The 18,225-nt window shown below is 41.6% G+C and overlaps 1 protein-coding gene across 8 annotated transcripts in view; it reads right to left on the reverse strand.

Annotated features, from left to right (window-relative positions):
- Nucleotides 1-179: 179 nt before the first annotated feature.
- The window catches only part of kcnab2a (potassium voltage-gated channel, shaker-related subfamily, beta member 2 a), a 44,339-nt gene continuing 26,293 nt past the window's right edge, over nucleotides 180-18,225 (reverse strand). For 7 of the 8 annotated variants that reach the window (XM_037251270.1, XM_037251265.1, XM_037251267.1 and 4 more), the window contains 13 exons: nucleotides 10,049-10,092; nucleotides 9,743-9,780; nucleotides 9,562-9,641; nucleotides 7,726-7,770; nucleotides 7,228-7,272; nucleotides 7,049-7,092; nucleotides 6,585-6,671; nucleotides 5,783-5,868; nucleotides 5,571-5,691; nucleotides 5,397-5,491; nucleotides 4,484-4,604; nucleotides 3,407-3,495; nucleotides 180-2,819 (listed from right to left, as the gene is read on the reverse strand). In XM_037251270.1, coding sequence (XP_037107165.1) covers nucleotides 2,730-2,819; nucleotides 3,407-3,495; nucleotides 4,484-4,604; nucleotides 5,397-5,491; nucleotides 5,571-5,691; nucleotides 5,783-5,868; nucleotides 6,585-6,671; nucleotides 7,049-7,092; nucleotides 7,228-7,272; nucleotides 7,726-7,770; nucleotides 9,562-9,641; nucleotides 9,743-9,780; nucleotides 10,049-10,092 — 985 coding nt within the window. In that variant the 3' untranslated portion in view covers nucleotides 180-2,729. Of the gene's footprint in view, nucleotides 2,820-3,406; nucleotides 3,496-4,483; nucleotides 4,605-5,396; nucleotides 5,492-5,570; nucleotides 5,692-5,782; nucleotides 5,869-6,584; nucleotides 6,672-7,048; nucleotides 7,093-7,227; nucleotides 7,273-7,725; nucleotides 7,771-9,561; nucleotides 9,642-9,742; nucleotides 9,781-10,048; nucleotides 10,093-17,438; nucleotides 18,192-18,225 lie in introns of those variants that run through there. The other variant, XM_037251264.1, reaches the window with a different exon arrangement.

The following is an 18,225-nucleotide window of genomic DNA, read 5'->3' on the forward strand; positions in this document are numbered from 1 at the left end:
TCCACTGAAATAAAATCGTTCTTTTGAACGAATCGTTCACTGACAAGCCAACATTACTTACTATATACTATACATGGTCTTATTTTTTAACTAAAAAAATCCTTACTCTACATGGTCATGACAAGAATAGATATCTTTTGTAAAACTAAATATTGAATTGCAGTTGAAGACAGACACCGTTTTTCATTTGCCATTCTTCAATAAGTTTTTTAATGATGATGAAGCTGTACATCTTTGTCTAGAATTCAGATTCAAGCACAGTGCAGTTAGCAACGCCTGCAAAATAACTTTTTTTTTCAAATGAATAAAAATAAACAAAAGGCAGAGGCGATCACTACTGGAATAGAATGTATCTATAATATATACACAGGTCTCATTATGTACACGAGATCTTTGTCTCCCTCGACCGTTTTTCTCCACAATCACAACAACTGGTCAGTCTTATGGAGAGGGACAAAAACGCAGCCAAGTGATGAATCATGATGAATTGTTACAGGCGAAAACATAAAAATAGATTCTTTTCTTTTCCGCTTCCATTTCTGAAGTCACCTCCACCAAGAGGATGACAATGAGTCTTGTGCCATTCATCCATTATTTAAATTTCTCAAATTAAGGTTAGGTCTTGTGTAAAAGTGGATTTGTTTCCAAGCTCTTTACCAGTGCTGTGTTGATTTTCTCAATTGAAAACAAGAACATAACTGGGAAGTGGCTTTGTACTTTGATCTAAGCCATGCTTCTCTACTCAGAAACATTCATTTGTATATGCAAATTGTGTTCACTGTAATTATAATTGAACCGTTGATATTGCACTGAGCAAATAGGTTAAGCACAAATCCACCCAAAAAACACCCGCTTGCTTCCCTGAACTGTTGCCACACACACAACAAAAATATGTCTCTTCCTCACACAGACTGCTTGCTGCCAAAGCGACTTTGTTATGCCAAGATTACATTTGCAACTAAAAAGTAGACGAGCATGAATGTACCCCACTGGGGATCCTCCAGATCTTCATACTGCATATGCATATAGAGGGCACACACACAACAATTTTTCTTCAGGTTTGATGAGAAATGTTTTTCTCTTCCGCTAACATTAATACAAAAGCCAATGTTAAAGGTTAAAAAAAAAAAAATCATGTACAGCATCATTGTCCCATGATGTGTCAAGATAACCGCTTCCCTTAGCTCATGTTTAAAGCAAAGAAAATAGGTGTGGTAGCATACTGTGATGTTCCTTCCTTGCATTAACATGAATGCTAAAGACACAGGCACATTAACACTCTCTGATTCAACAACACAAGAGCCAAAATGACCAAAGCTAACATGAAAGATGTCATATTACACTCTCCGATGGGGAGCAAGATCCTTGATGGCTACTTCTGTTGGTAACATGCTGAAGCTAAAATAGCTTAAGACCCGAGCTCTGGTTAGCAAGTCCCGAGTTTGATATCATGCTCTTAGCATAAAAAAAGACATAGGCACATAAGCAGCCTTTGATGGAAAGCTTCTCACTCTACGTTAATGTTAAAGCCGATGTTGGAATGAAAGATATAGGCACGTTAATAGCCTCTGACAGTGAACAACAGCCAACATGGCCACGAAAACCAAGATGTTTTACCCGGATTAGAGATTCCATTTAATTCTTATTCCATGGTTGTGATATTAATCCGTTTTGAAAAGCGCTTACACATACAATGTTTTCTTGCAAAGAAATATTTAGGGTTTGGTTCCACTCTGGTGCCGAACTCCCGATAGCTAACACTGAAGTTAAAGACACATAAATGTTAACACCCTTGATGGCGAACAACAGCTACTTGCTGTAGGTAACGTTAAAACTAAAGCTTACATTAAGTCGAAGACGGAGGTAATTTAAAGCCCATCAATGACAACAAGGATCAAAGATGGCTGCTTCTCTAGCTGAAGCCGTTAAAGCTAAAGCTGACGTTAATATTAAAAACTTAAGACACAAGCATATTAACACCGTCTGATAGTGATCAAAATGTCACGTCTGCTTCATCCAACTAACATTAAAACTAAAGTTGCCTGCTTCCTTGAACTAATTGGTATAGCAAATGCTAATGCTAAAGACACAAGTGTGTTAATTATGCATATGAGGATGATGGAAGAGCCTCAGGGGGGTACTGAAAGAGGCAACAGGAGTGTGGAGCATCTCAATAAAATAACTGGAAAAAATGGTAGAGATGGTGGATGTCAATTTGAGGAAACTACCATGAGGCCACTTCTTCTTGTCTAGTGCAATGTGTGCGGGCTAATAATGCGGTAGGATACCGACACTGACCATACTAAAGTGCTGATTGTTGTCAGACAAAGACACAAACACAAGACGACGTGGAGGATAACACGAGAGCACGTGTTCTTCACGTATGACCATCAGCTTGCTGGGCGTGGCAGAACAACATCTGAGCACCCAAACCAGCGTGTGCTTATTTTGTTTTTCACTCTTTTTCTTAATCAAAGTCTGACTTGCAAACCTCTCGAGAGATGCCAGTTTTTTTCCTCTTTTTTTCCTTATATCCCTGGAAGTGTGAGCGAGGGAGCCCCCTGGTGGCCTTTTGGTGAGACCACACTCATGCGCCAGGAGGGTTCAGGTTGAGGGAGGGGGTTTTGGGGCATGGGAGCAATGGGGGGCGGGGGTTCTCGCTCAAGGGTTGAAGCTCAAGCAAACGGAGGATCAGGCAAAAAGGCGAGACGCGCTGAGGCTACCGGGCGTTAAGAACGGTAGTCCTTTTTACTGTACGGCTTGTTGCCCAGGATGCTGTCCACCTCGTGCGTGATGGATGACGACAGCTTGGGGAGAACCTGAAGAGGGACATGGAGAAAGATCAGTCACCCCACTCCCATGTGTACCACTAGATGCACTGAACGTGCATCAAAACACCATTTTTTAAATGATTTTTATCAATATGCTCAATTATTGACATGTATCTCAAAATCTACCTGAGCGAGTTTCAACAAATTTTTGCGATTTCATTTATATGAAATAATAAAACGTATTTTACCTCACAACAAAAAGCTAGTGTGTCTTTTTTTAAGGAAATGTGCAGAGCCGTCTGGAAATGTGAGCGTAACATTTCAAAATGGGAAAACTCTCATGCAATGTGTAAATCAGGAAAAGGATACAATTGGATATATCCATAGGGGTGCATCTTATCAGCAGGAGAGGGATGTGCCCTTTAGCCCTCACCCCCCGTGGCAAGTGTTTGACCTTATTAGGAGGCGGCATTGGCGCGGTGCAGTATTGGAGCATGCAGTAGAAAAGTGACCCAGAGGCTCATGTGTTCCCGGCAGAGAGGCTGCGCCAGCCTCTTGGACACTAAGCTAACACACGCACGCATAACACTCAAAGACGTATCAAACACATACTCACACACATTGATCACGCTCACCTGAATAGCTCCTATGTTCTCCATCAATTGGTCAGTGTTGGACGCCCCTAAAAGGACAGAGCTGACGCCCTCGTTACGTAGACACCACGCTGCAGGAGCGAGCATATCATCCAGATAAGAAACCATACTGACCTTTTTTTTTTTTTACAACGTCTACAAGCTGCTGAAGTGCAACTTCTAAAAAATCTAAGAGGATAAAAATTGCCCAACTAAAATGGGGATGACACATTGGTGTTGATGGAAGAAGCCACTGAGCGTTGAGCACCCCAGGGTGCAGCCCTAAGCAGCGGGGTGTGCAGCAAGTCATTTTTGTAGACTTTATATTCAATACTGGAGTGTCACAATGATATAGATGATCACCTGGAGGACATAAATCGCCGCGCGCTTCCCTGGTAGGACTGCCCGGAGGATTTATGGTAATTGGGAGAGACGAGAGCGTGCGTTAATGGGCCGTGAAAGCTAATCCATAAACGCCGTCTTCCTGACAGCGTAAAAAATCTACGGCGCGATAAGAGAGGGAAGTCTCGTGTTGACTAGTCGGGATGCTTTAACGGCCCTCGACAGTTTGGGCTTTTCTGGGGTTTTTTTTGCGCAGGCTGACTTTCCTGGAGAATCAATATGGATCCACTGGTGGGATTTATGTGTGGCACGCCATCTTGATGCTAACTCCAGAAACTGCTAAATGCATGTTGACACTAAGCACTCTCCTGCGACTTTGCATAAGTATGAATGAACACACGCCACGGAGGCGCTTACGTGCCATATGTTGATAATTACAACACAAATGCATTCAAAGGAATGTTCCAAAATTTCCACCATGGCTGCCATCCCTGCAGATACAGTCTGTAGATAGTTATGTCGATTTGACAAACATAATAAATACAGAAGGGTGCTCATACTCATAATTTTTTTTCTTTTTTTTAAATAAATGACATTCAAAATAATGTCATTGACTACCTCGACCTAAACAAGCACACGTGAAGAAGACGGACAAATTGACGACCTCGGCCCCTCCGAGCCAGAGGGGACGGACAGACAGACAGAAAGAGAGAGAGCAGCAGAATGGCATCTGCGTACCGATGGCGAGTTGGGGCAGAGTGCAGCCCAGCCGCTCCGCGATCGCCTGCAGCTCTTTCAACTTCGCCTGCTGACGCCGACCCTCCTCGCTCAAGATCTTGTCCTTCAACCACTGGTAACCCTGTCGAAAACACAGCACACCTGCTCAAAAACACCGCCCTGCTCACACCGCGGCCGCCTCGCCTCCCGTGTCACCAGGGCCTGTTTTTAAACATGTGACTGTCTCCTCCTGCTTACACCTCACTTGTTGACCATACTTGAGTTTTTTTTCTAACCCCCAATTAAGCTTCAAACCCGAACGCCCTAATCACAAATATACCATAAAATATATTTGGGTCCTACTGTAAATTGAACCTTACCCTAACTTCAAACGCTAATATATCATGGCTTGAACCTAAGTCGAATTTTCTTCCCTTACTTTTAACACTGAACCTGATACCCAAATTCACCCTTGACCTGATTGATAAACTGTAACCCTGACATGAAATTCTAAGCAAGACTTCCAATTCTAACTCTAGCCCAAACTCCAACGTGTCTAACACTGGTCGTGACCTTGCACAAATACTGAAACTCCCAAATCTAATCCTTGAAACCTTGAAGGAAAAACAAAAAGATCAACAACCAATGCAAAATCCAATTCAGTACCGTGGCTATTGTGATCTTACAAAACAAATGAAACCATTCAAACAATACAAAATACAGAACCACAGACATGAGCCAAGCATGAAGACGCACATTCCACAATGGAAATAAAGGTGCACATCGAGTCACTGCGGGAACATGCCACAAAGGACACACCACGCCACTGTACCACTGTGACGAGACAATAAACAAAGTGCAAGGACCAACGACCAGAAAGAAAAGCTTGCCAAGAGGTGAACACCAGCACAGCACAGGGACCACGACAAGCTACCTTCAGAGAGGCCCGAGAGTACGGGGGCACCCTTCCGTCATATTTCCCTGAGATGATCCCGCAGGCCAGCGGCGACCACGTCATGGCCCCGACACCTGCACGATGACAAGACAACGTCATCATGGTGACAAAAACATCCAGTCCAGGTAGAACTCTTGTCGTAAGGAGTCTCACCTATTTTATGGAATAGTTCAGGTAGCTGCACCTCCACCTTCTCTCTTTGAAACATGTGATACTCGGCCTGCTCGCAAATCGGAGGGATCTGGTTGAATTGTCGTGCCACGGAATATGCTTCCTTCGGGGGGGGAAAAAAACAACAACAAATAGACAAGATGAAGTGTAGCGTAAAAGCATGGACATGTTTTCCAGAGCGCGGCCAATCGCACCATGATCTCCATGGGACTCCAGCGGGATGTCCCCCAGTACATGGCCATGCCTTGATTTATCACATGGGTCATCGCTCGAACCGTTTCTGCACAGAAGACACAAAGAAATGGGGTCACTGACTTCTGCCAATGATTTATAGTCATTCAGAATTATATTACATTTGTTTGAATAATAATAATAAAAAAAATATTTGAGTAATTTAAATTTGTAGCTAGTTTATACTGAGAAATAATTTTTTCGTTTAAGGGGGAATCAAAAGATGAGAAAAGTTTTATTTTAGTAAAGAAAATCATACAATTTTGATGCAAAATTTGCGAGTTTAAAAAAAAAATCAATATGTAAAATGTACTTTTCTAGAGTGTCAACCAACCAAACAAATGTGAAATTAAACTTTTTTTTAAATTTGCCTTTTCATTGTGAAATATTTTCTGCCTCCAACAGATTGTTCTTTGTAACTGGCTAAGACAAATGATTTTTTAAAGTGATATTTCTTTTGTTCAATTGAACTTCACTGATGATTTCTGACTCCAACCTCCACAGAGTCGCGGAAGAATCGCCCAAGTGTAGGCAGACGGACGACCCCTGACTGAACTCATTCCCAAAGAGAAAGCTCTTGACAGGAGCAGATGGAGAGCGAGCGACCATCTGAGCCCCTACCCCGCCCCCACCTCCCTCCCTCCTTCCCTCACACACACAAACAAACATTTTGCACTCTGCCATTTCAAAAAGGTCTCCAGCCACTACAGCCTCGTTCCCACTGTGGAGGAGAACATTTATTTAAAAAAAAAAAAATGCCATTACCTTCCATAGGCGTGTTGGGGTCCGGTCTGTTTGCAAATACTACATCAACGTAGTCTAACTGCAGTCGCTCCAGAGAAGCTTTTAAACCTGCAAAGTAGAAATAGTAATAGTTTGTATGATTTTTTTTTTTAGCATTTCTTCAGGTGGACTCTAGAGTCAAATGCAATTTCATCAACCTTGTCAGGTTTAATTCGCTGACTGAATAATATATAAATTTTTCTAACAAACCTCATAATGTTCAATTTACATTATTTTTAACTAAATAAAAGCCAGTTTGTTGCCATAATAAAAAAACACCTTTATTAATTCTATTTTGAGAAATAAAAAAAGGGTTAACTCAGGTATTGTACTGTATTTTTACGCCACAGTGCAAACTAGTTTATTGTTTGCCATTGGTAACCTCAAAACCTATTTTAGGATAATTCAAAACAGAGGACACTCTGTTTATTCACGTCATAACTCACCTTCTATAATATGTTTTCGAGATAAACCTCTTTCAGTCTCGGCTCTGCATGAAGAGAGCAAAAAAATAAATTTCAGTTTCTTGAAATGTGATTTAACAGTGAAGGACAACAACGTGGATGTCACAGTTTCCTGCTATCAGGAGCATCAGTGCCAAATTAAAGAGGCTTTCTCAACTTACTTTCCTCCCCAAAAGATCTTTGTTGTTATCACCAGACTTGAGCGTCTGCAAAGTGGAGAATGAAAGCACAGCACCAAAGGTTACAGCCTGCTCCGTACGAGTGGGCGATAGCTGAAGACGGACGGACTGAAAGAATCCTGCTCTTCTCTACCTCATCCTTTGAGTGTCACATGCACCCACAGTGCCGGAGCTCAGCCAGCGTACATGAATGAGAGGTGGAGGCGGGTATAAATTGACAAAGCTCGAGCAGTGCCAGGCCCGGGCGGACCGAGCAGAAGACAAGGCTCCTTCGAGTCGGTTTATTTATCAACGTCTATATAGGAGGCACGCGGCCGTGTGGGCATGCCGCATTTGATCTTTCATCATCCTACCTTATGGTTCCAGTTCACACAACACACTGCCTTCCCAATATGTGCAATCTTAGATGACAAGATTATAGGTAGGCTGGTGAGACGGAAATGAGAAAAGGAAAAAAGAGAAAGAAATTGCATCTCCTACCTCCATCCTTTCTTTTTGATGATGTTCCCCAGCACCACCTCAGCCCTGCCACACACAAAGATGCGGTGAAATTGTGGCTAATAATGATCCTAAATTAGCAAACACACAAAAAAAAAAACAATGCTCTTCCCTTTTTTAAAAAAATAAATATCACCGGGACATTTGACCTATGTGCAGTCAATATAGTCAAAGGTCAAACACAAAAACGGAACGGCAGCAAATAATAACAGTGTAAATGTTGGCATAAATACTGTATGCGAACGATGTGTGAGAACGCTGCCAGGTTCCGGCCCCAGCTGTGCTGTGGCGCGGCCGCCGTGTCACTCATTAGCAGCCACGTGGGTGCTTAAGAGTTCAGCGGTTCACTTATTATGACTGTTAAAAAATATTATCAAAAATATATTGTTTCTGTGTCAGTAGCACAGCTTTTGTGTCTTTGTGTGGTACTGTATAGTGTTGTGGTACTGGCTGAGAGCAGAGACAATGTGGGAGATCCTTCACTGTCAGACCCTTGCAAGTTCAAACGCAAATAGTGTGTTTGTGTGTGTATGTGCGTGCTCGCACCCACGCAATACAACTCTCTGCTCCTTCCCTGAAATGAGTTATTTATGAGCCCAAATATCAGCTTTATAGCCTTTTTCCATCAGTCCATTAATATTTTTTTTCCCCCTCCACATTATATCTTCTTATGACTTACCACAGAAACACAGAGAGGGAAATATGTATTAGCCATGAATTTATAATATCTTATTGCTTTTCTGTAAATGCACATCCGATTTGTCGCTGGCTTAGTACATAATATCATGCAATTAAAAAAAAAAAGCGCCACGTGTGTTTGCTGATAACAGTAGCCCCGGTGAGCGGAGCCGAGCGGAGGGAGTGTTTATTATTCGTGTGACTATGCATATTAATTTTCATTCCAGAGAAACAAAACTATTCTCAGTGAGCGTTTTGTGTCATGCGAAAAATGTGGAAAAACATCCAAAAGCGCTGTTAAAATAACAATGTAATAAAACATACGCCGCAACTCAAAGCGCTTTTTCCACCCAGTCGTGCTGCATGTGTGCAACATAATCTCCCCCCCATGCTACTTCACGAGTTGAAGCTGTCAGGATTAATACCTGTGCAACACCTCATAGTCAGTTGCGGTAAATATTTGCACCTGCCTTGCAGATAACATTTTGTGTGTTTGCTTGGAGCAAAAATGAGATTTTGTTTTATGGAGGAGGTTAACAATGGCGCGGCGGATACAAATGGACTAAAATATACCATGTCAACGTTAGCTTCTTTACTCTACGAAGATGATTCCAAGGGAAATATAAACAAAACAAAAAGGACACCATTTGAAAATGTTAATCCTTCAGATTACATCAACCGGATTACAACCAGATTAATCCGCACAAGTGAGAGAAAAAGTGTTAAAACATTATTAAATTGAGATTACGTCTGTAATAATAGCACTGTCTTTGCTCATTTCAGATGGCCTAAATAAAAAGGGTTGACAATGACAGTGTGAATTTACTTGAAGTCTCGCACTGGAAGATAAACAAATCCGCTTACATTCGTGTCATCTGACTTTTGCCTTTTGCACATTTTTTTGCTCAAAGCCTCTGCGGCGCGTGTAAGATTAATATCCAGTTTAGATTGACGCAGGGACTTCCTTTATCACCAAGAGCGGAAAAAAAATGCAACAGCACACATCACGAGATGGTAAATGTATCTCGCTGGGGTGAATCACCGAGATCAAGGCTACTTTTTGATCGGGCTGTACTGTTGCCTCGCCGACTTAATCAGTCACGTGGCGGCTTTTGAAAGGAGGCGAAGGCGCACACTCACTTCCCAGCAGCGTAGACCTCGGCCGTGTCAAACAGATTGATGCCGTTTTCATACGCCAGAGTCATCAGCTGCTCTGCCATCTGTTGAGAAAGCAAAAGGGGCAAAAAACGAAAGGCGGAGGAGAGATGAAAGATCACCGACGCCACATCGCAAATCGAGTCTTCACAGATAATCGACTCACCTCATCTGTAATTTGTCCGCCAAACGTCACCCATGTTCCTGTTCGTGTACAGAGAGTAACAGATTAGTAGCCCGTGGATGAGGTTTGCAAAGACTGACCATCCAGCCATACAAAATGACAAAAAAAAATTCATGACTTCAGCCAATTTATATCCCCTTCAGACTTTTTTACAATTTTCCACCAGTCTTCAAAATAATAACCATTATTGTCGCCACTTGATGAGAGAGAACTCAGAGTTCCCGCCATGACTCGGTTACACAATGAATCCAGGTCACCGCAACCCCTCTCTTGCAGTTTGGCTCTTACCTAATCCAAGGCAGGACACACGCAGACCCGACTTCCCAAGGTTTCTGTCAGGACACAAGACAGAATACTGAGGTTAATGTTGCACTAAGATGCCATTGATAGATTATTTTTGCACTCCGGTGCATATCAAAGCCTTGATTATGAAATATGTTTGACTACTGTGAAAAGAGCCCGTTTTAGAAGTCAAAGCCTATCTCTTGTCCAGCTACAATGTATCACCCACTGAAGAGTGATTTCAAGTGTAATTTAGATAAATAAAAGCCTTGAGACATCATCAAACAATGATGGTTTTCTGGTCAGCCTTTTCAGAAAATGTAAGCAGGCAAAGCAGGAAAAAAGTTTCATCAGAGATGATGTAACGTGTGCGGGAGTCGAAATGATTGTGGGGGAGGAAATCTACTACTGTATATCTTTTGTAACGCAGCTTGTATGGAAGTACGCTGGATGAGAAACAATAGTAGAACAGACAACGGAGTTTAACGGCGCTTTGTGTGTGTTGTAAAGCCAAGATAGAATTCAGAAGGAAAATGAAAGCTCCAAGTAACAATGAATGGTCCTTTGCCTCTTTGTGCTTGTACGGGTAGGTCCAAAGATTTACTGTGTCGGGGAGAAGTGTTTATTTCTACTAGTATGGGGCGCTATCCAAAGACATTTGGTCAAGGTCAATCATTGTCTTGTTGTAAGGTGAGTCATCAGAAATTGCTGAAACGTTGATTGTAGTATATGTCTAAAAACATTTTCACATTGGACTTAGCAACACGGCGTGATGTATGAGATCGAAATATGCAGCGACGTAACACAACAACGCAAAATAGTCAATTCGAGACTTAAGTCATGGTGACATCAGAAGGTCTATTTAAATGAACTACAATTTCCCAAAGTGACTGGCGAAGTGATTTCAACGCTAAGAGGTTTAGAACCGTTTGGAAGAAGATAAAGACTTCCGTTTCTTGCTTTAGTAATACCCACAGAAATGAATTAAATTGTGTTTTAGCTCACTTAAGTCCGTACTGAAAGCCCAGGTCCAAAAGATATGCAGTCAGAAATTTGGTGGGTTTTTCATTGCATCGGCAAAAAAATTCCTACTTGGTTATCTTATCTGACGGCGTCACATTTAGTAGCTGACAGGAGTTAATCCAGAGAAAAGGGACAAAAGCATCCAGAGAGACTGCAAACCTTTGTGGTGCGTGCAGTGACAAGGTTAACACGATCCCTTCCGGCAAAGCGTAGCTAATCTTTAATTAGCTTCCTCTTATTTCAATGTGGAAAACACCCCCCGAGGATGCTGCACTCAGCATCATTATCAAAAGGGAACCAAAAGCAGATTACGAGGCCATAATTGTTTTTGTAGCATATTTGAGATGATGTACTGGGATGTTTGTTTTTGTTACAGCTAACTATTTACTCCATTAAATTTCTGTGAGTTCCCTTAAATAAGCAGTGAAAAAGCTGTAGCTTGTCTTCACTTAAAAATATTCTCATGCTAAATTTAAAATTCCTGTGTGATTAAAAAGCTTTTTAGTGTTAAATGCAAATGCATGTACATACATTAAGGAGGGAAAAATGTACTTCAGTGAAAATTGACAGGAGTTATTAAGTTATTTATTATAATGCGGCCAATGGGGTGATGTACAGGAGGACCTCATTTCAATAAATGGTAGCAATAGTCAGCCCAGACCAACCTCCTTTGTAACCTTCAATACAGTGTTTATATTATAATATATTATAATAATATTAGATCTTCTTGTTTCCACCTATGTTGATGCTTGCACTTAATTGCTGCACATGAAGGTTAGTTTTCTTACAGTGTAAACACAGTTACATAGATATGTGCCACTTGAAATGTACATAGAAACCAATATTAATTGGCTTTAAATCAAAACCTGCATACTTGAAATAAATTGTCGTTGTTTTTGGACCTTGACAAAGCACCATTAAAATTCCAGCATTTTGAAGCACCCTGTGTCAGAACATGGAGAACGTCAGACAAAGCCGAGGTTGTCCCTTTGTCAGCACATCGTCATGCTCGATAATTGTGCTCGGGCGACCTTGAACAGACCCTCCGGCATGGCCTGCACGACAGCAGACTGGGCTCAGGTTCCCGCTGAGACTCAGCAGAAGTGAATCACAACAGTAAAGTCATCGCTCTCACGGCCTCCTGAATAATGAAGGAGACAGGCCCAGTAAAAAGAACAGCCGCACCAAAAGTAGCATTGGGGGCAAAGTCTTGTGATCAGGAAGCATGCTGACTTGCTGACAAACCCTCACGGTGGAAAACAAGCTCTTTCGTAATTACTTTGGCCAAACTCAGGTGACAAACAGTGGCTGAGGGCTGCTGCAGCAAACTGGAGACTGCGGAGTGTAATACGATGAAGCTATGCTTATTTGTGGTTCACTATTCTTGTGGTTGTTTCCGCTTTACAACAAGCTCAGGTACTGATGGACAGGTCCAGTGCGTGATAGAATGTTCACTCGCAAACTGCAAGTGAACCTAGAATGCAGAATGTCCTCTCCGGAACATTTTCGACTTATCCATAACAGCAGAACACATGGCAGACGTTAAAAAAGTTAAAAAAAAAGTAATAATAATAATAAAAATTAAACATTAAAAAAAACATTAAAAAAAAAAAAAAAAGCATCTCTACTGAAATAAAAAAAATTTGGTGGGGCATTCCATTACTCACAAATTATTCCTATTGGCAACAGAGCTTTGACCCAAACCCTCGCAAAAACCATGTTAAAAATGACATGTCAGAAAGTGGCAAGACAGAGTGATAAATGAACAAACAAAGCCACAAGGAGGAACATGTTGAGTGATTCTTGCCAAGAATAACGATTATCACAGCCTCAGAGGTGTCTTCAACATAACAATGCAGAATGCCAGCAGCTCTCGTGCCGCTTACGGGTGCTTATAATTGACACTTGTTCAAGGTGTTTATGTTCAAGCTGCCTCAATTGAACATCTTGTACATTCCATCAAGATCTCTTCTGATATGAACGCAAAAGATTGCCATAAGCTGCTGCAGTTATTTTATTATGAACATCAAGTCCACAAATTCTTAGAATGTGTCATAAGGCAAACTGTTGGGGGTACAAAAAGCAATACTAAGGGGACAAACAGCTTATTGGCTTTGAAGAGTAGCAATGATAAATATGCAGAAGCTATTTGTAGTCCATTCAAGACAACATTGAACACACACACGCGCACTAATTAAACAGTGAAGCAAAGAATGAACAGCTGTGTCGGTTTCTCTTTACACTACAACACGACTAGTTTCAGTCACATGCAGGCATCCTCAAGTCAGTTGTTGTTGTTTATTTATTCAACTGCAAAAGTGCGGTGAACTGAACACACATTTAGAAATCAAATTTTAGGACCATTCAAATTTGTCAGCGCTATTAACAACACTTTTTCAGCGGTGCTTTGAATTTTGGAGACATTTATTTTAATGATACAGAGATTCCAATGTCAGTATGTAAACAATCAAGTCTCTAACCTGAATTAATTAACTTCCTGTTCTTGATGAAAGCCTATGTGCAATGGTGCTGCTGTTTTGATGAGCAGTGACTCCAAAGTTAACTCTTCAATATCTGTTTTAGTTCTTGAAACTGAAAAAAATGGTTTCTATTTGGGGGAAAGGCATTTACCTTTTCAAGCATCTGAAAGACAAGAGTAGGAACCAATTTTTGAGGGAACTATAGATGCGCCACAATAATCATACCTCTTAGAGAAACGAAAATTTGTTAAAACATGACTAGGCCACTTCACAAAATGCCCACAGCAAACAGATGGTGAAAATGGTGTGCACATTTCAAGATGGCACCTAAGTGGAGGCTTGAAATGAGCACTCTGGATGTAAGAGTCACGGCGTATTTACATCAGCGTAGCCGGCCGGCGTGTTGGGCTGCGGGAGCGCAGGCGGAAAGCCCTGATGACGGGGAAAATGTCCCAGCATGCACCCACACTCACCATGGCCAAAATTTCACACCTACGGGTTTTTTGTCACTACAACGCTGCCTTTGTGTGAGCAGTCATTCTCAGCAACAGAAGTTAATAATAGATAGAAACACACCTCTTAGTAACTTCAAAATGAAGGTGCTATCTATCTACATGTGTTTTTTGGAGAGGGGAATATAACTAACCAGTCGCCAAGAAGTAGCTTGCGCTTTAAAAAAAAAAGCTTGGTGACCCCTCACAACTGTGAGGGAGACACGCAAATCACGAGTCCACGAGTCAATTTTTACTGCTTTAAAAACCTTCACAAACATCAAAAACGATACATTCACAACAACAATGGCAGGACATTTGCTGTGTGTGCGCCACTCGATATAATGAGCCTCTCTCGTGAAGTGTTTACAGTAACCAATGGAGACGTTCTCGTGTAACTATAATTGTCATTAAATGCTGGGTACAAAAATAGGCTTTGGGATGAAAGCACATTAGAGCAATGATTCTCAATAAGTGGGTCAGAGATTCATTGTGAGCTTATTTGTGCTATTTTGATTACATTTGACTTCTGGTTCCTTCGTAATGTTCTCTGAAGGGCAACATTTGTGTTTTCCTTGTTTGACGAGAGGGGGCACAGGGTCTTAGTGTTTTGGTATGTCAAGAGATTCAGGATTGGAATTTTCACTTAGGTCTTCTTTTATGGACTTCTCGCCGTGCTTCGGCGCCCTCACACGTTTAAAAAAAACATGCTTGTTGGGTTCATTGTAAATTGAATTCTCCCACTCTGTCCCTTGTTATTTACTGTAGATGATTATTTATGATTCAAATGAGGCAGGAGTCTAATTTATATGCCCCCCCGTAGCCAACAAAGAGTAATGAGGTGTTTTATAAGGAAATATTCAGATCTGCCTCAGGTTTCTGGCTGAGATCTTGGTTGAGGTCTACGGAATTCAAAAGCAGAAAAACCATTACCATGCTCTTGTACACGTGCGTCGTATGTCGAACAGGACACGGGTTGAAAGCGACAAACCGCAGGGGCATCACAGGAACAACTCTCCTATTACCCGAGTGGGACCACTTTACATAAACATAAACCATTTTGTGCGTCATTAATTCAGCACTGACTAGAAGGCATTTTATTTACTTCTGCAGGAGAAGTGCATCTCTTGAGCCTGTACGTCAAGAAGAGCCAGTCTCACGTTACAGAATGCTTCTGTCTGCGGGGAGGTACCCCTTGGAGCCTGAGAAGACATTCACTTTGATATTTTCCCTCTCAATCCTGCAGGGGAGGTCCTCGCGAGTAAGGCTGCGCTCTCGCCCGTAAATGCAGCCTCACTGTCACAATCAAGGCAGCTCAAGGCTGCAATGCTGGGAAGACGACGGAGAGGACCTTATGCAAATGAGGCACATCTGATTTCCACACAGCTATTATACAGTTTGGATTAGCATGCAAAAGGTGCATGGTGAATCTCCACATTGGACTGAGCCCTGCCAAAAATAGCAAAATCCACAAGTAATTGATGCCCACCTAATGAAGCTTCGCCTATAGAAAATAATGTGAATCCAATAATTTTATTATAGGCAGCTGAAAATATTTACAACAGATTTTACAGAGAATTAATAGAGTTTTACATAACCCTAAGTAAAATTAATAAAAATTACTAATGAAGCAGATAGAACAGCAATTATTATTATTATTATAATTTATTGACGTTTCTAGGTGGCGTATAAACGGGGTCTCAAACTTATGTGGGGAGTCACGATTTTTTTTGTTTTGTTGGTGACTTAGCGCTTTCTTTTTTTAATGGAACAAAATGTTCGTGAGAAAAACTGCAAAAACACAATGATACAAAAACTAACAAAAAGTGAGGTTCAAAAACAGCAATACTAATTATACGTACAAAATACGTCTATGTATCTGTCTTCTATGCTCGAGGACAAACCAAGAAAGGACAGCCAAGTTAACAGACATGAATTGACTAATAAAGATCACAGATGACTCCTAAGCATCGTGCCTACACTTGCTTTTCAATCTCTTCATCCTTGCTCTTTCATTCTTATGAGCACAGCGCAGCATCCACAGCGCGCAAGCAACCTTGAGCTGCCTACACAAGGCTGCATTGCATTCAACTCCGTGCAAACGCCGAGTGCTTTGCACAAAAGCGCAGAAGCAAAACAGCACACAAACAGCAGACAACACCCTCGAGGGATGACTTGGTTCTATTCATTCAATATCATTAGCTTGAATAATTCGATTGTGCCAACATGGCATCACTGCCCCCGAGCGCATCAAATGCAAAGGAGGGTGATGTGTCTTCAGCCAGGCTGGCGAGAATAACTAATGTGCATCTTCGAGACAACAGCCTATTAAACAATATTTTGTTCAAATTAAAATGCACGGCATTATTGTAAAAACATCGAAAGGAATCCTCAATAGACAATATTATAAAATAGTTCAATTCGACCCTAAATATATATGACAAAACATTTGTTCATAGTATATAGAAAAACATTCATTAAAGTATGTTTGTAAAGTCTCATGGCACCAATTGTTTGTTTTTTAGTTAAGCATTTAAAAATACAAAATAAACAACAAATGGTTAATAAACAAGAATCTGGGAAAAAAAATTACAATATATTTTAATGTCAAATACATTTTAATCCAATTTTTCAATTAGTGGGATGGAAATATCACTACAATAATCAATGCTAAAAATATTCAATAGTACCGCAACAGCCCTATAGTCATCAAATATTTTCCTGACCGATTAAGTGAAATTTCCCGTCGCTGACAATACCTTTGCCCACAAACACTAGAAAACTTGCATTTGAGGAACCAACCTTAGAACTGAAACGTACGGCAGTCACTGCGCATGCATCTGATAGTTTTATTTTGCGAGCCATCCATACCAAAAAAGGTCATACGCTAGGACTGTAAGACTCTCTTGAATGCTTTTAAAAATACACTCAATCCCATGTACCTGTGGACAGAGTTTTCAAAACACTTCCTAACAAACTGAAGCACTTTGTCAGGCCTGTTATTAGCCTCAAAGGTTAGTGTGAATAGAATAGAAGCCATTTCTATATTCTGGCCATTGTACTACAAACGTCGCACGTAAATTATGGCATACCGTTTTAAATGTAGGCTAGCATCTGTCATGATGACCCAGAATTGAGTCAACAAAAAAATGGTATGGTATGGTCTTTTTGTATAGGGGCAATGCTAATTACATCGTGTGGTAATCAACTGTGACAGCAAAAGTAAACATTCCTCGAACTAAGTGGGTTCTGTCTCCATTATTTCATCACAAGGAACCATTCCCTGAATGTTTATACGGAAGCCCTCTTGGTGACCCCGATTGTTGTCGACTTTGACGGACAAGACGGGGGAAAAAAAGACCGTTGTGGACTCCCAACCAAGAAATGCCTTATCAAACATACCTATACTTCATGCCGGTCCTCATGCTTTGCTCGCTGGAAGACGGCACACTCTGAACAGAGAGCTGACCAAGACTTCGAGCCACCATGGCCACGGCTCGGAATTTGCTTCGCGTCCCTGTGCCGGGGCTGTTGGCGTTTTGCCGGTTGAGCCGGTCTTCCGTGGTGCGGCTCACACCGCCGCGGTGGTCGGTACACACCAGTGAGACCTGCATCTTGGATCTTTTCTTTAAAACGACTGGATGAACTGCGAGTGGATGAGCTGGGAGAGTGAGGCTTCTTCTGGTCCGGGACGGTGTTTAGTTGTAAAAGGTGGCCTTGTCCCTGGGGCAAGTGTCACACGCCTTGCTTGTGTTAGAAATCACCTCCCGCTTGATAAATGGACTGACAAGCTCGCAATATTCCTGAGGCAGATACAAAAGTATACAAAGTATGAAGCAAAAAGGTGGTCTTCTTGTTGAGGGTCTTCCTTGATTCAGATAGTCATGAGAGATTTAGAGTCTGTCAGTTTCTTTTCAAGGCTGAGCTCCAAGCTGGGGTTTTACACCTTCCCTGCTGCCTGCTCTTTAAAAATGATGGCAATGTAAAGATCCAAACCACGAGACAAAAGTAGAAATTTGCAAGATCCTCACATCTGCCGAATCCACCTTGACAGTCGGGCCGGCTGCTGGAAATTCATTCCACCGCCCGACCTCATTGTCACCTCTCTGACCGTCGCCTCGATTCAACTTACATCTCCCTGCTTTGTGCTGATCGTGAAGCGGCACGGTGCACAAGCGATGGGAAGGGA

Source organism: Syngnathus acus, chromosome 5, assembly GCF_901709675.1.
Source record: "Syngnathus acus chromosome 5, fSynAcu1.2, whole genome shotgun sequence".
Taxonomy (NCBI): Eukaryota; Metazoa; Chordata; class Actinopteri; order Syngnathiformes; family Syngnathidae; genus Syngnathus; species Syngnathus acus.